The 20,429-nt window shown below is 43.4% G+C and overlaps 1 protein-coding gene across 5 annotated transcripts in view; it reads right to left on the bottom strand.

The window, feature by feature from the left end:
* Positions 1–365: 365 nt before the first annotated feature.
* The window catches only part of kirrel3l (kirre like nephrin family adhesion molecule 3, like), a 33,927-nt gene continuing 13,863 nt past the window's right edge, over positions 366–20,429 (bottom strand). The window contains exons 2-15 of one of the 5 annotated variants that reach the window (XM_075465239.1): positions 13,192–13,344; positions 12,436–12,585; positions 10,332–10,489; positions 8,827–8,977; positions 8,554–8,659; positions 8,094–8,242; positions 7,879–8,006; positions 6,573–6,699; positions 5,143–5,243; positions 4,275–4,473; positions 3,352–3,471; positions 3,060–3,169; positions 2,803–2,913; positions 366–2,672 (exon numbers count right to left, since the gene is read on the bottom strand). In XM_075465239.1, coding sequence (XP_075321354.1) covers positions 2,181–2,672; positions 2,803–2,913; positions 3,060–3,169; positions 3,352–3,471; positions 4,275–4,473; positions 5,143–5,243; positions 6,573–6,699; positions 7,879–8,006; positions 8,094–8,242; positions 8,554–8,659; positions 8,827–8,977; positions 10,332–10,489; positions 12,436–12,585; positions 13,192–13,344 — 2,255 coding nt within the window. In that variant the 3' untranslated portion in view covers positions 366–2,180. Of the gene's footprint in view, positions 2,673–2,802; positions 2,914–3,059; positions 3,170–3,351; positions 3,472–4,274; positions 4,474–5,142; positions 5,244–6,572; positions 6,700–7,878; positions 8,007–8,093; positions 8,243–8,553; positions 8,660–8,826; positions 8,978–10,331; positions 10,490–12,435; positions 12,586–13,191; positions 13,348–20,429 lie in introns of all 5 variants that reach the window. The other 4 variants (XM_075465242.1, XM_075465240.1, XM_075465241.1 and 1 more) reach the window with 4 other exon arrangements.

Genomic DNA, 20,429 nt, shown 5'->3' on the forward strand with positions numbered 1-20,429 from the left:
ATTGTAATGAGTATGTTCTTCTCCTCCCTGTTGTGAGCAGCGTGCATACCTTGGGAACGGTGGTGACAAGACAAACTCATATTGTCAAATAATACCTTCTTCTGTCACCGCTCTATCTTATTATCCTACCAAATGGGCATGTTGACTTTAGGAGGTGGATACACGTACAGTGGGGGTTCTATTGTCTCATCTGTCTTCATTAAAAGTAGAGCACCACTGGGGGAATAGGAAAATCAACAAAGACAGTGCTGCTAATTTATGTATTCATCACTTTTGCAACACGGGAAGCTATGTTTGTCACTGTTCTCCATTGCCACCACCGCTCTGCGTCAGGCAGATTAAGTTCCAGGATTCACTAGAGTCAGTTCTTTATCAGAAATGGTTTTATTTAAATATAAATATGTGTACAAAGGTACAAGCAACAATAGCTCATTTTTAGCAAATAAAATTCTTAATACATTATTAAAAGAATGAACAAAAACAAATGGCAATTAGTTGTGTTCCAAAAAACAAACAAAAAAAAAAAAGCAGAGTAACTGCATTCAATGATTGATGAACAACTTAGACGAGAAAATCTGTGAAGCCAAATCAACCAAGATAGATACATATGTATATAAAGATACTTTACGATAGAGCAGCTTACACGCTGTACTTTAAGGCTTATATAAAATATAAAAATAAAGACAAGCGATGATGTTTGCCTCCTCACTTTAAGTGACTTTTGATCTCTCGTTCAGCTGCCTGGCAACAGCTTTTCTAGACGAATGGCAGTACAGGGGTCCATACTAAAACATCCAGGAAGTGGAATGCAACAGGATCAGGTGCTGAAACCAATGTCTCAAACATGAAATGGACATGAATATAAACGCTGAAGATTCTCACAAGACACATCAATTGCATGCAACAGAGAGAAAGTATGGGCTCAACCATTTGTACAGAGTTTTAGTGTTTCAGGGTAGTACTGTTTATTGTAAACATATCAAGTCAATTTGATTGAGTTGTAAAACTTGAGCGAGAGGGGTCCGCATTGGGACTACCTTCTAACGCCTTACTCCACCTGAGCCTGCTGAAGTTGATGCTGCATTCAAGTTTATTTCAAGTTCAAGATTGCCACCATTTTTTTTTTTTTTTTTTTTTTCAAACACCAGTTTTGATTGTTCTGGTCATATCCTAATCTTCAGTTTACAATCAGAAAACACAAGGGGAAGCACAGCAGCATTTTTAGCATTTTCCCCTATACAGTTATTACCATCTTTGGGATATCATGGCCTTACCTTGTCAATCTTGGGATAAAACACAGTTAACAAAGAGTCCTCCATTAAATTGAAGGCCAAGATGAACATTCTCTTCACCATCTTTTATCCACTGGAAAACCACGCTGCTGTGTCCAAAATGTGATTGTTATTATCAGAGGATGCTCCAGAGATACAGCTCAGGCTACAAGTATTCCGCTGCTGATTTCTCTTCGTACAGAACGGTGTCTGTAGCACTTGTTGGTCAGTACAGCTAGCCTGTTGTGCAACAGTTTATGACTGCCTCTGTGGATAGCTCAATCTTTTGTTGATGATACAGACACAAATGTGCTTAGAATTCCTTTCGCATGCCAACAAGACACCAAATGACAGACAACAAAAGGCTGTTCATAGTTTTTTTTTTTTTTTTCCTCAAATATGTCTTAGGCTGTGATATCTTCTTTCAAAGTGTTTAAGAAGTCGTGTTTGAGATTTAGTGTCGACTCAAAGCAAACTCTGGAATGCAGGTAAACAACTATCCCATTTGTATTGGCCACCCAAATTTGGGAGATGCCATCGATTTATTTATTTTTAGTCGGCCCCTCACAGTCACAGAGCATCTCTTTTGGGTGGTCGTTGTGTAAAGAGGTATCGCACTAATGTTCATCCTGTGTTTGATTCAAACTTCCCAAACTGATGAATTTTCCTGCTCGGGAGTTCTACAGGGAGCATTGTTGTAGATCCCGGCATCCATCACAGGTTTGTTGGTTGTCCCATTTCCTATAAAAGCGACTCCCTCAGAATACTGTCCAAACAAATCCGTGCAGAACTGTATGAGCATAAAAAGTCTGTTCGTTTAAGTCCAACCACACACGTATGTGGAAGTGACGATGGTTATCTACTCACTTTTCTGTACTCTTCTTTTTTTTTTTTGCATTTCTTATCAAATCAGACATGAGTCTGCATGCGTTGTGAGGGCCGGCCATAGTCTGACTGCTGGGAGGACACTTGTGAGGAGGCATAAGAAAAGCGAGACGAGCTAGACACCTTGCTTGCCTGATCTGATTGGTCATAGGCATCCACCTTCTCATAGGAAGCAGGCTTAACATAGCTGGTGAAGGCACGACCGTAGGTAGCAGGTAGGTAAGCTGAGCCGCTGTAGGCGGGATCAGTGGGATATATGCTGGCTGGCTGGGTAGGCTGCTGCTGGGCACTTGGCTGCTGTTCATATGCAGATCTGCTCACTGTGTTGGTTGCATATCGGTGGGAGAATTCATAGATGCGAGGCTGAGTGCCGTGCTGACCATACACAGGGCTGGGGGAGGGCAGCTGTGATGGAGTGTAGACCGGCCGGGTGTTGGGCACATATTCAGAGAATCCACTGCCGCGGGTGTGGCGGTCGTCATGACCGTGGACATTGTAGTAGCCATTGGTAGGGTCCTATAAGCAATACAGAGGAGGGAAAAAAATAAAAAATATCAACTTGCAATTTGTTCAGTATCATGTGCAAAGGATGGAAAAACAAAACAAAACAAACACACTTTCTATCTTGAGGTATTTTTGGTTTTACCTTGATGTCCGATCTTTCATCCTCCTCCTCCTCTAAGAGGTCACTGTGTTCTGTTCGCGACGTCCCTGGAGACTCACTGCTGTTGGGAGCCTGAGGGAAGACCAAGTTTTTCTGAAGAATTACAAGGATGAACATGACCTTACTTGAAGAAGAACAAAAGAAAAACTAAGCATTATGTTCTAGTGGTAATATGATCATCCCCACTTCCCATCACTAAAGATGTGTGACAAACAGAAAAGGCGAAAAATTTAACCTACCATGGGTTCCTTGACATCCTCCTCATCATCATTGCCACGTGTAGCGTTGTGATCACTGTGAACAATCTGAACTCTGATGTCACTCTTGGATAGACGAGTGCACCTTTTACCTGTGGGAATTGAAAATACTTTTACTTGACTTTCTCTGGTAGATCTGCGCCTCCTGATCTACATTAAAAATATTTTTAAATGCAAGGTGGACACTGCACAAAAACTGTTCAGTGTTCAGGTAACAATGGTAAATATTTGTTTGATTTAAAGAATGGGCTCTTTCCCTCTTGCCCATACTAACCGTTAAGCTCACCTTTGCCTGTGTGCCTGCAGCAGAGGGAGACCAGTGTGATGACACAGATGAGCAGGACACAGCCTCCACCCACTGCTCCACCAACAATTATCAACATAGGCAGGGCTTCTGTGAGAGGAATAATCATAAAAGAAAAGTATGGTGGGGGGAGGGAGTAGTTGGTAGTGAAGAGATTGGAAAAGATTAACTAGGAGATAGAAGACCATGAGTATGTACAAAAAAATTCAGATCGGAGTAAATGAAAGAAGAAAAAAATCCCTTTGTTTGTCTAGCTAATCCCAGAAATGTGCGAGTGCATATAAATTCATCTGCACTTAACCCTGGTCCTCTCTTCTGTGGCATATGCTCTTGTGGGCAGTTCAGCATCTTACAGCATGGCTATTGTCTCTAATCTCTCTGTAGGAAGGGTAACAAGGCCTGGCATGCAATGAAGCAATAGACAGTAATCTAATTAAAGATTCCAGGAGATACCCCCGCCCATTTCTCTGGAGACCTCACTTTGCTACGTTGATGTAAATTACTGGCGAAGACCTTATTTTTGGTGTCTGCCACAACAAAGGTTTCCACTAGGATCAGTAAAGTAGTACTACTGTCTTATTTTAAGACCACTTAAGGTTGCAGCGGGTGCAGCCTGAGATGCTGAGCTTTGCTCTGAGACAGTGATAGAGATTATGATCCCACTGCAAACACATGTGGGCTCCCCTAATTGACTTTTGTCCCCAATCAATATCTATGTTATGGGGCAAACACATTCATTAAAGTAGCCATCTGCTGATTAAATCATATCGATTAGAAGAGCATAATTAAGATAAGCAAGGGACAGGGGCACTGCTTTTACCTAATCTAGCCTCTTTCACAGCAGAGATGGAGAGCATGAGTGCAATTTCTGTATAGCTCCTGTCAGTGCGTACCTTGCTCCTTCAGTGTGACCAGGGCGGTGCCAGTGCCGAAGCGGTTCCAAGCTGTGCAGTTGTAGCGCATCTGGAAGTCCTGTGCCAGAGTCTCAGATAGCACCAGAGAGGACAAGACTCCGTGGTCGCTGGTCACAGTCTGCACCGAGTAACGACCAGAGGAGCCAGAGGACAGAGTCATCTCCCCAAAAGTCCACACCTGAGGAGAATAGGAAACAAGGAGTAAGTCACTGTTTTATGTAGAATTCCTCAAATAGTGACCAAAACAGAGGCCTGCACAGCTGTTTATCCTTAGATCCCTGCCTGCTACCAACTGAACACCAATTTCTCTGTCTGTTCTGCTTTCTCTCAGCTGACCCCTTGGGTGCTCCGTGGCTGACACGGCTCATAGGCTCATGTTTAAGCTGCCTCCCATGTCTGCCCTTAGGATGAGGCCTAAGGAGGGTTACGTAGCTGCACTATGAAATAAGGCTCCTCTCTGTTGCCTCTAGCAGAGGGCTAGCAGGGCACCTGTCTCTCACTCCTCCTCACACCCTAATTATCCTTTCTCAGCCCAGCATACGTTCAGCAGTTCAACAGGGTCAGCCGAGTGATGCCTCATGGGCCGTTAATTGAATGTGGTTTCGCTGAAACCTGCAGGAAGCTTGGCCTTCTGTTGCTCTCCTAACTCTACGGTTGTTTCAGTTCTCAGCGTGTGTGTGTGTATCTTTTAACAAGTGAGGTTGAGATGTGACGGTGCAAAGGTGTGAAGGGGAGGTCAGGGGTAAAGCCTGTCTGAGTGATGGCTCTCATGCGGGTGTGGCTAGCAAGAACATAGAATGTGAACGTTCCACAGCTAAGTGAACACACCAATAAGAGGTTCACTTACAATCTTATCAGGTGGGGGACTGTTGCCCACCCTGCACTCCAGCTTGCCTTTGGAGTGCTTGACAGCATGCTGTGTGGCATCTGCTGTGATGATAGGTGGACCTGGTGTGAAAAAGAAAACATAAATTGTGACATTTCCTACGCTGACCAATACCACACTGTCAGAAGTAAATTTTTTATGTTCATTATTGAACGGATTACTCAGAACTTATTAAGCATGTCAGTGCACTCTGAAAATAAGCCTTGTGCTGGATGAAATACACAAAAGTATACTGGTATAAAGTATAAAAAATACTTCAAGTAACTGTCCGACTATCTCACTCAAGTATGTAGGTGTTCTCTATTGTTTGTATTTCCAGTCCCAAAAGTACTACCCTTTCTGGAGTAAAATATCCTCAATGGGTAATATATCTTACTTTAGATTTTTTTAAAAATAATAATAAATTCTGCTAAATTTAAAGTGGGCTTGAGTGAAATTTACAGCAGTTAAAGCTTATGCCTTATTGTGCATCACTATACTGTTGCACTTTGGCCTCAGATAGTTACCTACATTGGCAAATATCCATGTTGCCTCAGCAGTGTGCAGCTACTGCACAAGCAATCATGGACCAATGACTGTGCAGTAACCCTGTAATACCGATTTTCTTCAGATGGGAAAATATAATGCCAAAGAAAATAATGACCTGATGCAAAAGTTAACTGCTGTTAAAAAAAAATCACATTAGAGCCCTTGCTTGAAATGCAATAAGTTTATTAGGCTTGAGTTGAGGTCACTCTTTTACTGTCCCCATTTTAAGTAGCTGTGAACTCATTTCCACTGTCAGTAATTCCTTCTTGATTCTTCAAACTGAGAGTGCTCTGACCATTGTTTACAGCAGGTAAGATTCTGGCTACTCTACTTTAAGTACTTAGCACTACCCCACTTCAAAAAGAAAGAAAATAAATCCTTATCTATTCAACTTTGCAGCTGGAGATGGCAACAATGGAAGTTCGGATCAAACCAGCAACTGCCCAAATGAGAGACAACCGGTCTACCTCCTGAGCTATAGCCATTCCATATATAATTTCTTCAAAGGTAACCTAAACCATTTGAACTAATATACATCCCCTTTACACTTCCCCACCAGATTACTTATATTGGGACGATCATTTTTTTCTATATTTGTCATTTCTTGAATCTTTATGTTGAAATATGCAAGGGAGTCGATATCTTGTTAAATTTGCAGTGACTGGGATGAATGTCCAGAAGGTATAATGTACTGAAATTAACACCTAGATGTGTATTTTGGACAATTGATAATAAAATAAATAAATACAATATTTTACTCTGAAACACAATGAAGAAAAAATATAAAGTATCGTCAATTGCAAATATTTAAGTATCTCAAATGTAGTGTGCAGTCATTTTCTTCCACTTAGGAAGCCACCCACCATTCACTGTTAGAGTGACATCTCTTTCTGCAACTCCAATACGGGGAACAATGGCCTTGCAGGTGTAAGTTCCAGCATCCTCCTGGGTAACAGCCTTCAGCTGCAGGGTGTTACCATTGCTGAGCACCTAGAGAGAGATCCAGAGAGACAAGTAAGAAGAATGTCAGAGAGAGAAAGAGGCGGTGGAGGGAAGAGGCAGACAAAGGAAACAGGGTCCTCTATCAGTGGCCCACTCATTGTGGAGGCAGCTCAGAGGTGGGCTGACCATTGTAACAAATGCTGGTGGTTTGAGTTTAATTTCATTGTGAAGAGCTTTAATCACGGCATTAAGCACTCCAGCCACCGCTGAGTGACCGTGCTGCTGGGGAGATTGTTGTAATTAAACAGTGGGGACAGATCATGGCATACTATGTGTGAGTGGGCCCTTGCCTTTGGAGCTGCTACACTCACTCCTTAGCTCATTGATCCTGTCATTCCATCAAGCTGTGATTAATCCATTTATCCCCCCCACCCCTCCATCTCAACATCCTCCCTCTCACTCTCTCCATTTTTTCTTTTATTTCAACACACTTATGGAGTAACCCAATTAATCCATTACTCATGGCTGTGTGAGGGACAGTGGCAGTGGGTGGATTAGAAAAATGCCTGCGCATTTCCCTCAGAGTGCCTGAAAGAGCTCTCTGAGATGACGGCATTGCTTATGCCAGTCAACAGCAGTCTGCACTGGGGATGCTTTCTCCAGTATAGCTTCAGAAATTATATTAGTTGCCAGCAGAGAAGCTCCTATGGGATGCCCCCTCTAATGGTGTGCGCACTAAAAGACTTTTACCAGGGTGATGTAAAGGGAAGGTGGAAATGTCCCAATTGTTCCTCCAGCAAAACTGGCTTTAAGGAGATGGTTACTGAAGCACAGCTAGGCCTTTGTTATGCCTGAGTAGCAGACATCCTGCAGTAAAAGTTGCTGCACATGTTGTAATTCTGCTTGTTTGGACAACAACTTGGCCCATTCATTGATTCACTGACTGATTGCTTGATCATTTGATTGTATTGGAATTAAGACAGTGTGTCAAGTACAATGACTATTCAGAATAAATCTGTCAGTGGACAGACAGTTTTCTGCCAGAGGCTTTAGCCCTCAGGGAGCATGCAGAGAGAGGCGTTTTAGATGCAGCCTGAAAAAGAATGTGTTTGAAAAGGTGTGTAGGATTCATGCCTCAAGGCCATGTGTGAATGTTTTTCTCTGGAGGAGCGCTGTGTTGAAACTTCACCATCAGGATAAAGTGGTGACTAGTGTTTGTTGCCTTACCACACTGGAGCCTTGCTTTGTCCACGCCAGGGTCAGAGGAGGGTTTCCAGTCCATGCACAAGTAAAGGCTGCATCCATGCCTATATCCACTATCATTGGCTTGGGTTCGGACAGCAGTCTGGGACCAACTATGGTGAAGCAGACAGCCAATAAGAACAAATAGCAGACTACTTTTGAAGCACGATAAACCAAAAAATCTCAACTTTTAAACTCACATTGCACATCGACCAGAGTGCTGACATTGGTGCTGCCCACGGAGTTGGACACTTCACAGGAGACAGGGTCTGTGAAGTAAGAATAGTCCACTGTCACCTCAAGGCTGTCTCCATTTGCTTCAGAGATGGGCACCCCTCCTTTGGACCACCTAGGACAGATAGATAATCACATTATACGTTGCATTCGTTCAGAGAAGGCAATCAGTTGCGCTTATCAAAGTGGCTATTAGTTGATTCAAGGCTTGTGCCAATCAAATGCTGCCAATCAAGCACCAAGTCTAACCCAATTAATCTACTTAAAACTTGTCATCCTTGCACTGCTTTTCCTGATTTCTACTTTACTTTGACATGTTTTGAAGCAAATTATATTACAGAAATGGCACCTTATCGCTATAATTCTGGATGTTTGCATATGTTTTAAGGGCAGAGAATCGGATTAGAATGACAAATGGAAGGATACCTGTATCCAGTGATCTCAGGATTGGCTGAAGCAGAGCAGATGAAGAGAACCTTGGCTCCCTCAGTCACAGTCTGAGGTTGGACTGATAGAGTCACTGAGGGAGGGTCTGTGAGAAACAGAAATGTTCATGTTACAGACATGAATGTGTGTCTCAGGACTAAATTAGACTCTAACAGTGCAACTGTGCTGAATCTTCTGCACAGTTCATAGCATGCACTCTCCCTACAATGTGATAATTTAAGGTTTTCATAGACAGGTTGATGCGGGACTCACGCTGGACATTGATAGTGACTGATGTCTGTCGACCAGCAGGAGCAGCTGGATTGAGAACCCTGCAGGTGTAGGTGCGTCCGGAGTCGCTATCTTCTGGGATGATCGGAAGCATGCTGACAGCTGCCTCCCTCTTACCATCCTCCATTAGTGACTATAGGGTTGGACAATAACAACATAAAACTGAAAATCAGCAAAGTGTTACACAAAGAAAGTCAGAGTATGACAGTGCAGGACTTATTTTTTCATGTGCAAAGCACTGAAATTGCTATCCTGTTCTTTGGCATGTCACTTAAATCATATATTTTATGATGCAGCAGGGGATATTGTGCTGTTCCCACATTTCTGAGAGTGTTCCCCGTCAGCGCTCCTTGTTTGTCATCATCTTTTAAATCTATTTACTGCTCACAGAAATCAATACGCCTAAGTGAGGAAAGGTGTAGATTCTGAGGATATGGCTCACTGCTCCCTCACTTTCCCCCTCTGTATCATGCACAGATACACAGCAAAAAAAAAACTGTGATAGCCACAGTAATAGGTGTGTATGTGTGCGTCTTTTTTGGGTGGTGACGTTGAGGAAGAAGTGTCACACATCTTTGAAAAAGAGCGAGCGATACGCTGAACCTTTCCCCATGACAGCCAAATCAATGGAGCAGGTCTCTCACTTCCTGAGCCAGACACACAAAAAGCATTTTTATGCTAGATCAAATCACATCACCCCCTGTCACCACCACTCACTCGGACAAAGCTTTGCCTACCCCCAGTATCACTTTGGAAATAACGTTGGAAAAAATCTCTCTTTTTCTCAAAGCTATCTCACTGGTTAACTCTATATGCATGCCCCCTCCCCTCTATTCCTCCTTAACTCTTCATTCCTCATATCCTATTCTCCCTCGCCACTCCACTCTAATCCCCCCCTTCTTCCACTTCTCACTGCAGGCTTCCGCCTCCTTAAATGTGGTGTTTAGCGGCGTTTAGCGTGGTCAGAGAGCATGAAAAATGTGACACTTTCCCAGCCGTGGCTGGCTCATGCTCTGGCGCATCCCTATTGTGTTCCTACATTGTTGTGGGTGATTTTGTCTCCGCTGAAACTCTACTGTATGAAACACTCATGCCTGTCTGAGCTTTGGCATGCTCCAGTTATGCTGTAGTGTCGCTGCATTAGCGAGCAAAGGGGGGTGGAGGGGTGGGGGGAGTGAGGAGGAGGAGGAGGAGGAGGAGAAGGTGGGGGTCAGGCATGAGTGGGAATGGGAGGGGGACTGCAGAGAGTGAGGGAACAAATCTCGCAAAGGGTGGAAATAGAAGGAAAAAAGCTGTGAGAGAAAAAAAGAAAGATGAGAAAAATAAAGAGAATGAAAGAAAAAGAGATTGAGTATCATACCCCAAGAGAAGATATTTCTGTTTTGAATACTTTTGCATTCATTTCTACCCACTGTTACATTCTGCCATACTATGTGGGTGTTAGTGATTGAATGACAGTGCTGGGCGTAGATCTGTTCTCACCATACCTTGGAATAAACCGCAGTCTCCATGACCTCTCCATCTCTGTACCAGGTGATCTCAGCAGCAGGTTTGGCTCCTGAGGCTCTGCAGGTAAGGTTGTGTAGTGTGTGGGCCTTGAGACGTACAACAGGGCCGCCTTCCACCACAGGGTCAGAAGGGGGAACTGTAACGCAGAACAAACATACCACTCAAAAACAAAATGAAAAAAAAAAAAAAAAGATTTCCATGACAGCTCCAGGCAAGCACAAAGCCACACAGAAGTAAAACAGATACTGAGCTTGTTGTTGGTCTTTCCTCAGCATTAATATATAGCAATACCTTCTTATTGTCAAGTGTCTGTTAATAAGGTCTAGTTCCAGACAAGAGAAAAGACTAAGAAGAGTTGTTATTAGAAAAAAAGAAAGAAACACCCAACCTTATTTCTTTCATTCCTTGGGACTAACATTATTGCTCTATTTGCTCTTGCTGTTGCAGAGTGATGTTTCAACTGAATTGCTTATTTGTTCATTTATTTGCATGGTTTCGCACGCAACACTGGCAAGCCAAGCGTGCCACCCCTGATGAAGGCGTCTATCTCCCCAACCAATAAGAGAAGGAGTAAACATGGGGTTTGTGCTGGCCTTTCTCGCACCCTCCACCGAACCAATTTCACTGTGTGTATCTGAATTGTCAGAGGTCCTTCCGCTGTCGCGGCACGGACACTAATGGAATCCGAGTGCTAGGTGATTTTAATTTCCATGCCGATTCCCCTGACTGCACTCCCACCGTTGACTCCTTTGACTGTGCAGGATTGCTTTGGTCTCATCTGGCCACATTGATTTACACACACACACACAAGCACACATATTTATTTACACCCGTACACATGCACAGTAAAAAAAATAAAATAATAATGAAAGCACCCTTTCCTCTTTAATACTCATGTTGACACAAAAAAAATAAACTTCAGGCAATGCAACTGATTTCATTTCTATGTTTATGACTTGTATATCACCAGCCTTAGTATTTCAGAGTGCATTTATCGTAGAAGTGGCAGTTTTATCCACTTTCTTGGCTGCCTCTATATATGGCTGAACTGATTCGTACTGCTCCGTACAGATTCGACAGTAACGCTAGACACAGAAAGGTTGGCAGACTAGCATGAGTGAGCTCTCTGGAGGTTCATTTTGATGGAATTTTTCTACAAGCTGCTTTGATATCTCAGTGTTTGCCTCCCTTTGCAACCTTAATTGTACCACTTGCAACTCTCCTTCCCTGAACTCAAAATCAAACCTTCATGGCTGCAGATGCATCCAGGGAGAGAAAGCTTTGTGGTGAAAAGATTATCATGATAGCGTAGAACAATCTGCAGCGACAGGCTTGAATAACTGTTCCACCTCTTGATGAATATTTGCTTGTGGGCCAATTCGTGGACAGTTGACAGGACTAATTAATACTGTGATATTCCTTTGCATGCCACCAGATGCCAGCAGTGCTTTGTTGAATTCCCACAAGGTCTATCATTCCTAATCCTCACCATGCCCACCCACTCCCCACCACCCTCCTCCTCTGAACGTCTGTGCGAAGAAGTAGATCACTCACATCACGTTAATGTAAAAAGCGCCTTGCGGTTGATAGATGTTGTGGCTCACTGTAAAATGTGCTAACTGTGCAGATCCTGAATTTCAAGCGACTATGCAAGTCATTTGTGACTGCAGCAATCACATTATCCTGGATGTGTACAGTTGATTATCGCAGTTGAGAGCTGAGAGTTCAGCTGTTTCCTTTTCCTCTGGCTTCATCTTGGTCCTAAATCTTGCTTTGAATGCTCTCAAGACATTAAGACACCCCCCAGGAAACTAGATTCACGGAAACATTTTCAATAAGAAGTGATACAAAATTACTCGAACAATTCCTAATCATAATTGCATATTAATATCTTTCTGTCCACAGTGTCTTTTTATGTGATTATTTTGGTGTCTTGTAATGTGTTACAATTACATTCGTCTTATTTTTTAGAGTTTTTTTTTAATGAAGAGACTTCCCTGACTTTTTTCCAAAACTCTGCCAGACTGCAGGCCTTGGCACGAGGGCTAGCTGTGAGGATCACGAGTGAGCTGTGTATCTTACCTAGTACAGTGAGCTTGGCACGGTGGGAGCGGAGTGCCGCCTGTGTAGCTTGACACTCATACACCGCGTCATCCACCAACTCTGCTGAATCGATCAGCAAGCTGTGCTCGCCTGATAGCGGGTTGCCCATTAAGGAGTAGCGCGTCCAGCCTGCATGAAGCCAACACAGAAATAGAGTCAGAGACAAACAATCCATCCAACAACAAACATATAATGAAAGGACTAAAAAAATAAACAGAGTTGTGCCTGAACAAAGGGGAAAGAAATGTGGAAAAGCTCTTTATAAGACACAAATGAAAGCATGTAGCACCTCGCACAGGGCGAGGTCTTGAGCCATTGTGTTCGCAGAGCCGCGTGAGGCTAGAAATGCAACATGTGAGAGGGCTGCTGCATGAGGAGACTGTCCTTTAAACAAAGACACAATAAAGATGGGGTGGCTAAGGTCAAGAGGAAGCCTCTCCACTTTCTCTCTACTCTGCTACACATTTAAATGTCAGTGCGTGACAAAAGCCAATTGATTATCCACCTTCCTACAAGACTTTTAAAATGCTAAACAACAAATTAAAGTTCGGTGTGTGCAGCAGTAACCAATCTGTCAGCAGTGCATTTTATTCCTCACAGTTTATTTTCGTAAAACCCCAACAGTTGACAGTGGGAAACTTGATTGCTAATGAGACCTGGCATTGATCGGAACAAGACAGAAAGAGGGCGATAAATACAGAGAGAGGACAGAAGAAAAAAGATTGGTGTGACTACCTGGTAGGTCTCTCTCTCCACCCAGTGCCAGGCCATCTTTGGTCCACTGTACCATTCCTCTGTAACCCACAATGACACAAGGTAGAGTCACTGACTGACCGGACACAACCACCTGGTCTTGGGGCTGCTGGGAGAAGTAGGCCGCTTGGGTGGCTGCTGGGAAAATAAGAAAAAGGACAAGGTGAATACCTCTTATAATTGACTTTTTCTATTAGAATAGATGAACAATTCACAGTAAAAACTAAAAAAAAAAAAAAAAAGCCATAAATTACACAGGAACACATGGAGGGGAATTCAATAGCAGCATGTATCTGCATGTGGCAGCTGAGATGCTGCATGAAACTTTCGCCGTAAGATGAGAAACAACAAAATATGAGAAAAAGCAGACGGCCACAATCTGGATGGCTCTCTCTCTTGTTTTCATGACTCACTTGCTGAGTGAGAGAGCAAGGCAAACGTGTGAAAATATTTTTTTTCCTCTATAAATATGGCGTCTAAGAGGAAAAGTCATCAGTGCCTCATAACTTATTTAACTGTTTCCAAAGACCATATGGTTATATGCTCGCTGACATGAAGCAAACACACTTCTGGGGAGCAAAATCTGCCACTCTTTCAACGTGCTTTTTGTAAAAATGGATGTTAAACAATCAAAACTCCATTAAAGTTCCCTAGGGAACCATCCGTTTGAGCCTGCTGAAAGTCAGTGGAGACACCTGCCGCTGTTTCACTGCAGTGTTTAAGTTAGGCACATACTGTCTCTTGATTGGCTGGCTTGCCTTCACACACATGCAGAAACACAGCGTGAATAAGGATACACAGCTCCAACTGTCTGTGCCACTATGCTAAAGATTGAGTATTACAAATCCTACTGGCAGGAGAAGATGGCAACACTCCAGAGGTAACTAATCCATAGGGGAAGGTAGGAGGTAGGAGGGAGGAGGGAGAGAGACGGTTGGTTATCTAAGTAGGGTGTCCGTGTGAGTTGGGAAGAAGACTTAAAAAAAAAAACCTTCCCTCATTCTCCATCTCTATTTCTTTGTTGCTCGGCGGAGAATGGAAGGGAAGGGGGGGCGGAGAAAGATAAAGGCGGTTCTATTCAGGCAGTAGTAAGCCCCCCCTTGAACTGGTTCTCTTGGTGGGAGCGCTTAAACAGACAGGGTTGTCCCCCCCCCTTCCCTCCCACAGCAAAGAAAGCCACTGAAAGGAGGGCAACATACGGCGTCCAGAGACGCTCTATTGTCCCCTTGTCCCTCTCATTTAATAGGCCTCTTCATTTCCAATCAATCCTGCTAAATGCAAGTTTAATAGCTTTTCAATAGCAGCTTTCCCCCCAAGAGGGTAGCTGGGATTTTCTCTCTGTCTCACCCCTTTTCTCTTTCCTTGTCTTTTCCCCCTCTTTCTCACTTCATTTTCAGTATTTTTTTTTCTTTTTGAAAGGGGGGCTTCAGAGGTTGTTGGTAGTGTTTATTCCGCACTCAATTACCCACTTCATCTCACGGTACACTATGGACCAAACCTTAACCCTCTACTCCTTCACCCTTTGCGCCCTCCCGCCTGGGACACGCAGCAGCACAATTTAAAGCGGCCAAACACTGAGCTCATCAGGAACGTGAGTTCTACACAACTCAGACCACTGTAGTTCTTCACTTTTACATGCATTCCATTGTCTCTTACTCCCCATCTAGGCCATATGAGGTGTTTATGGATAGTTGATCAGAGACAATGGAATGTATGTAAAAGTGAATATATATTAATTAAAAATTAAATTAAATTAAAAAATACTTTATTTATCCCAGAGGGAAATTAAATGTTGATGTAACTCAATTAAATCAAGGAGTTATTATAGATGCTGATGGCTGTGGGCAGGAAAGATTTCCTGTAGCGGTCCGTTTTGCATCCAAACTGAAGAAGCCTTTGACTGAAGAGACTCTGTTTTCCGATAACAGTCTCATGGAGAGGATGTTCAGGGTTGTCCATAATTCTCTTGATTTTATGCAAAATCCTTCTTTGCATTATTGTCTCCAGAGGTTCCACAGTCGTCCCCAGAACAGAACCAGCCTTCCTTATCAGGTTGTTGAGTCTTTTTAGGTCCCTGGTTTTGATGCTGCTGCCCCAACATATGACGCAAGAGGAAATTACGCTCTCAACAACAGACTTGTAGAAGATCTGCAACATCTTGTTGCAAACCTTGAAGGACCTTAGCTTCCTCAAGAAGTACAGTCTGCTCTGTCCTTTCTTGTAGATGGCTTCACTGTTGTGTCTCCAGTCCAGTCTGTTGTCCACATGAACACCAAGGTATTTATATTCCTCAACCACCTCCACTTCTTCTCCCATGATGGAAACAGGGTTTGATCTGACCCTGTTTCTCCTGAAATCTACAATCATCTCCTTTGTTTTGTTAACATTCAAGATGAGATGATTGTTCCCACACCATGCCACAAAGCGGTCCACCAGCTCTCTGTACTCAGCTTCTTGTCCATCTCTGATACACCCGACCACTGCAAAGTCATCTGAATATTTCTGTAGATGACAGGAGTCTGACTTGTACTGGAAGTCTGAAGTGTACAGAGTGAAAAGGAATGGTGAGAGTATAGTCCCCTGTGGTGCTCCTGTGCTGCTGATCACCTGGTTATATATAATATATATATATATCTATATATATCCATATATAGATATATATATGGATATATAAAGGTTTCTCAGTAATCTCTCCCTGTATTTTATTTTATCAAAGCATCTTAAAAGACAAATGAGCTGTGGGTGCAAACAGGTAGACTGTATGTGTCACGCACCATGGATCAAAAGAGGCCAATTTGAGAGCGCCAACTCCAGAAGTGAAACGTCTCTGAGCTTAGGCTATTAGGCATTTAGCAAAGGCTGGAATTTTCCCGTCATACCTTAAAAGAAATTCTGTTTTCACAGTCTGCCTGCCTGTCCCTAACACGCTGCCTTTATGAGCTATTGAGTGTTTTCATATTTCTCCCCTTGAACAGTGAGTTGGAGATTTTCCTCTATGTGCTCACAACAGTGCAAACATTGATTGCAATTAAGTATCTTGCCCGGAATATCTAAACCTTTACAATGGGTGATAATTCACTGCATTGGCTGATTGTTTAGATGGATTACATGCATTGAATTGTTTCTCTTTACCTCACCCACATACAATTTCCCATGCTCACAAATGGCAATTAAGACCACATATATATACAGCCATAGAAATATAGAGTAGAGAGCTTGTGCTGTAGAGGATGTCTTCACACCGTGTGAGTGATTCATGGCTCTCCAGATCCCTTATTGAAAACGCTCAACAGAACATCTCGACTGGCTAATGACTCATGCCAGATTCCTTTAATTCCTCCTTGCTGAATTAGACAATTCCTTGACGGTGTATTAGCAGCTTAATTACATGAATACATTTTTGACGGGGAGAGAGAAGGAACAGAACCAGACAAAGAATTAGTGGAGGAAAAGCAGTCAGAAGAAGTAAGGAGCTGTGGGTGTGAAGAAGCTTGTTCTTGGTGCGCTGCAATGCCACGTACATAAACACACAACAGTGAGTGTTTTTCCACCAGACTCAAAATGAGGAGCTCTTATATTGGCTGCACTTGAATTGCATTAAAAAAGAATGACTTGAATCCCCTGGAAATTCTCGCATCTTTCCTCTGGATGTTTGTGTGGATGTATATACTAAGCTGTCTTAAGTAGGTAAGTGTATGCAGAGGTGCTTACAGTTGTATGTGCTTTATGTAGCATTACATGCTGTTTAAATCAAGCTCACAGTTCACACAGCACATAAAAATGCCACATTCTCTGTGTTTCTTACCTTGCTCAATGTATAGTGTGTGTAGCCTACTTTTCCATCCCCAAGTAAACAAGGTCAAAACACATTTGGCCTGTTACATTTTAATCCGGATTTCTCAAAATGGAATATCATTTCACGCTGCTGGATGCACATGGTGCTAAGTTTGTGTGAACTTCTGCCTGACTGTGTAAGATGTGTTTGTGTGTGTGTGTGTGTGTGCACGTTTTCCTGTGGGAAAATGTGCTATGTATGTTTATGCCTGCGTTTATGCGCACACATCTGAAAGTGTGAACGAGTGTGGAGGACAGGGCAGCGTTAATAGGGAAAGCAACTTGTCAGGCACTGGAGGGCACATTTAGCAGTTTCTTTGACACAGTGACTTTGCTGTCACATGGTTGGAGTTAAGTGAGGAGGAGCCTCCTAGACTTGACTGCCACCTTTTAAAGAGCTTTGTGTTGACCACAGCACTGCCTGCACAGACACTCTCTCTCATCTGAAATTATAGGGATGCATTCACATAAGGAGGGGTCGGGAAGAGATGGACAGATGTCAGCAATGATCCGTCCACTTTTAGACATCTGCCTTGATAGAATTGGACTGAAGCTGTCATTCTGAGTGTGTGTGCTGAAAATGTCTACGTGTAAGCATCAGCCATGATGCTAAAGACCAAGGAAGATAATGGTACTGCAGATGACCTTTAGATAAAATGTTGATCCAACACACACAGTGCATTTACTAACCGAGTCACCACAGTAACCATCTGACGGAAATAAAAAGAAAAAAATTTGCCCAAGGCTATCAGTTCATTCAACCCTGGAAGTCATGTCCTTCAAATAAAACATAAAATAACACAAGACTCTAACACTGATCTCTGTTCATTTGACACTCAGCTGCACATGATGTTGAGAGATGCTGTGTGTTACACACCCATTTAAGTCTTGATTATATTCCATGCCAACATTCCGTTCCTGTGCAAGGACTTTAACTTCCAGTCAACTTGACCTGTCAATGTGCTCTTTGTGGCAATAATTCAAATGTGAACAAATAAAAAAAAAAAAAAACAACGCACAAATAAATACAGCAGGCACAGGATAACTACTTGCAATTTTGCCCCAAGTGGCAAAGGCAGAATCCAGCTGATGTGGGTTTTCCACAGTAAGAGACAGAGGGGAGAAAATGAGGAAGAAAAACAGACAAAAAAACACAGTTCAGAACAAGGCAATTGGCAAAAAAGTGTCAAGCTTGGAATAAACAACCCCTCTCCCTAAATGCCATCTATTGTGCCTTGTCTAGATAAGGCTTCTAAATCGGGCTGGAAAATGAGAGCTCCATTTCTCTCTGTATGGAATTATTATCCTTTTGTTTAGAGTCAGGCTCTTTTGTCTTCCTTTTCCTATGCGTGTGTGTGTGTGTGTGTGTATACAAAACAGACAGTAGGTGAACCAAAGAGTCCCAAAAGGGATGCTGCACCCATCTAATGTTTGATCTGGCTTCTAAGCTCATTACCGTGACTCCTACAGAACTTCTGAGAGCTTGAAGCGGGGGCTAACAGCAGATACCACCCAGCAGCTCATAGTAGTATGGAACCCAACATATGAGCTACATGGTTGAGAAGCTTCAGCTTGTGTATTTGCTGATGGTCTCGTCTCTAATGGTACCCATGCAGCTTCACTTCAATCCTTTCTCTCCCACATTGCATTCCAGCTGCACTCCAACCCACCCACTCTCACTATCTTTTCTCCCATTCTGCGTTTTTGTGCCCAAATTGCAGTCTAACAGCTTTTTAAGAGCTGTTTTGCTGGAGTTTAATCCTCCTAGCCTCCCCTTTCAGCCTTTATTCCATTGTGAAAATCTTGGCTCAGACCTAGGCTCTTTTTAGAGAGTGGACTGCCCCCCCCCCCCTCCTGCTGCTCTGCTGATACCCCCACCCAGGGCATTATCTTCCATTCCTGCATCCATCTACAATCCAGCGCCATCCTCTCATTCCTCTGCTCATTGCTCATATGTCTACAGTCAGTGAGGCATGATCCCTGAAATCAATGGCCAGCAGGCCTCCCTTGAGTTATATAAGGGTGTTCTAATTGTTGATTTGCTTTCTCCGTGGCTCTTTCCTGCTATCATTCTGTTTTTTCAGACTCTGTCAGCTGTCATCTCTTGCCAGACTCTCCCTTGAACTTTTTCTCCCCATCTCTTCCTCTTTACCATCTTGTATCCTCTGTCCTTTTTTTCTCACTTCCTGCCTCCCTGATGTGAAAATCACAGGGGTTTGTGTCAGCTTGTCAACACAACACTCAAGAAAGCAGGTTCAGGAGGGGGCAGCAGAAAAAAGGCCACATATTATAAAGAGCAGAAAAACCGAGGCAAGGTAAAAATGGGAAAAGTGGGCTCCTGTCAGCTTCCAATTGAAAGGGTTGCAAGCGTGAAAGAGGGGAGGGGGTTGATGGAATGGCATAATCAGTCTGTTTCCAAGGCCGTCACAGTGAGGCTTTTCCCCACTGGGACAGGGCGCTGCACACATCAGGACAGCATTGAGGCTCATCGCATGGGCGAACAGCAGCAGTTTTTCCCTGGGTAGCTGCTATAACAGATGCGTTGGATAGTGTAACAGAGTGGTATGCATACACGGAGAGGGTAGAAAAAAAAGAGAAGACGGGGAGGTGGGGACCAAGCGTGCTGATGTGACTTAGTCAGTACATGGGTATGTCAATGATTCGCACAGTCACTGTGCTGCAGTGGCTGACAATGTTCCATAAACACACTAATTCCCATACTGCTCTCTCACACTTGCCACTCAAATGCACACATACATGCATGCTCAGTGTCGTGGCCCCATATCTTTAGGGTTTCTCGTGGGCAGAGGCATCTCTTTGAGTATAATTCTAGCATGGCTTTTAAACAGTATCCCCCCCCCCCACTCTGGGGCCCAGAGCCAACAAAGCTGAGAGCTGTATGTAGACAGATAGTAAGTGACTGGCTGGCTGGCAGGAGAGCAGGATACAAAAAAAGCCATATATAAAAAAAAAAAAAAGTAAAGGGGAGGGAGTCGGCGGTAGCAGTATGAAATTGTCTGTACACATCAGCTAGCCTTGTTGACAAGATGTTGATTGAGCTAGTCTTGTTGTTTCGTTCCCTCTTACCCCCTGGTGTTTTTCACTGCAAGACAGCTGCTGGCTGGATCTGTGTCACAGTTCCAGCCCTTTTCTGTCCCCCCTGCTTCTCTCCTCTCTTTTTCTTTCTGTCTCGATCCCAGTTTGTCTCTCACTGGCTCCCTCCCCCTCTGTCACCAGTCTTTGGACAGGAGGGCTTTCAGTATAATTTACTGTGCTTTTAATCATTAACTTCTTGGGTTTTCAAAAGCTCTGGTTTAGCGTGAGGATAACAGCTGACATGGCGGATAAAAGAGTAATGGTGCACAACATGTGGCGGAGAAGATGGG

This window comes from Odontesthes bonariensis, chromosome 5 (genome assembly GCF_027942865.1).
Source record: "Odontesthes bonariensis isolate fOdoBon6 chromosome 5, fOdoBon6.hap1, whole genome shotgun sequence".
NCBI classification, from domain to species: Eukaryota; Metazoa; Chordata; class Actinopteri; order Atheriniformes; family Atherinopsidae; genus Odontesthes; species Odontesthes bonariensis.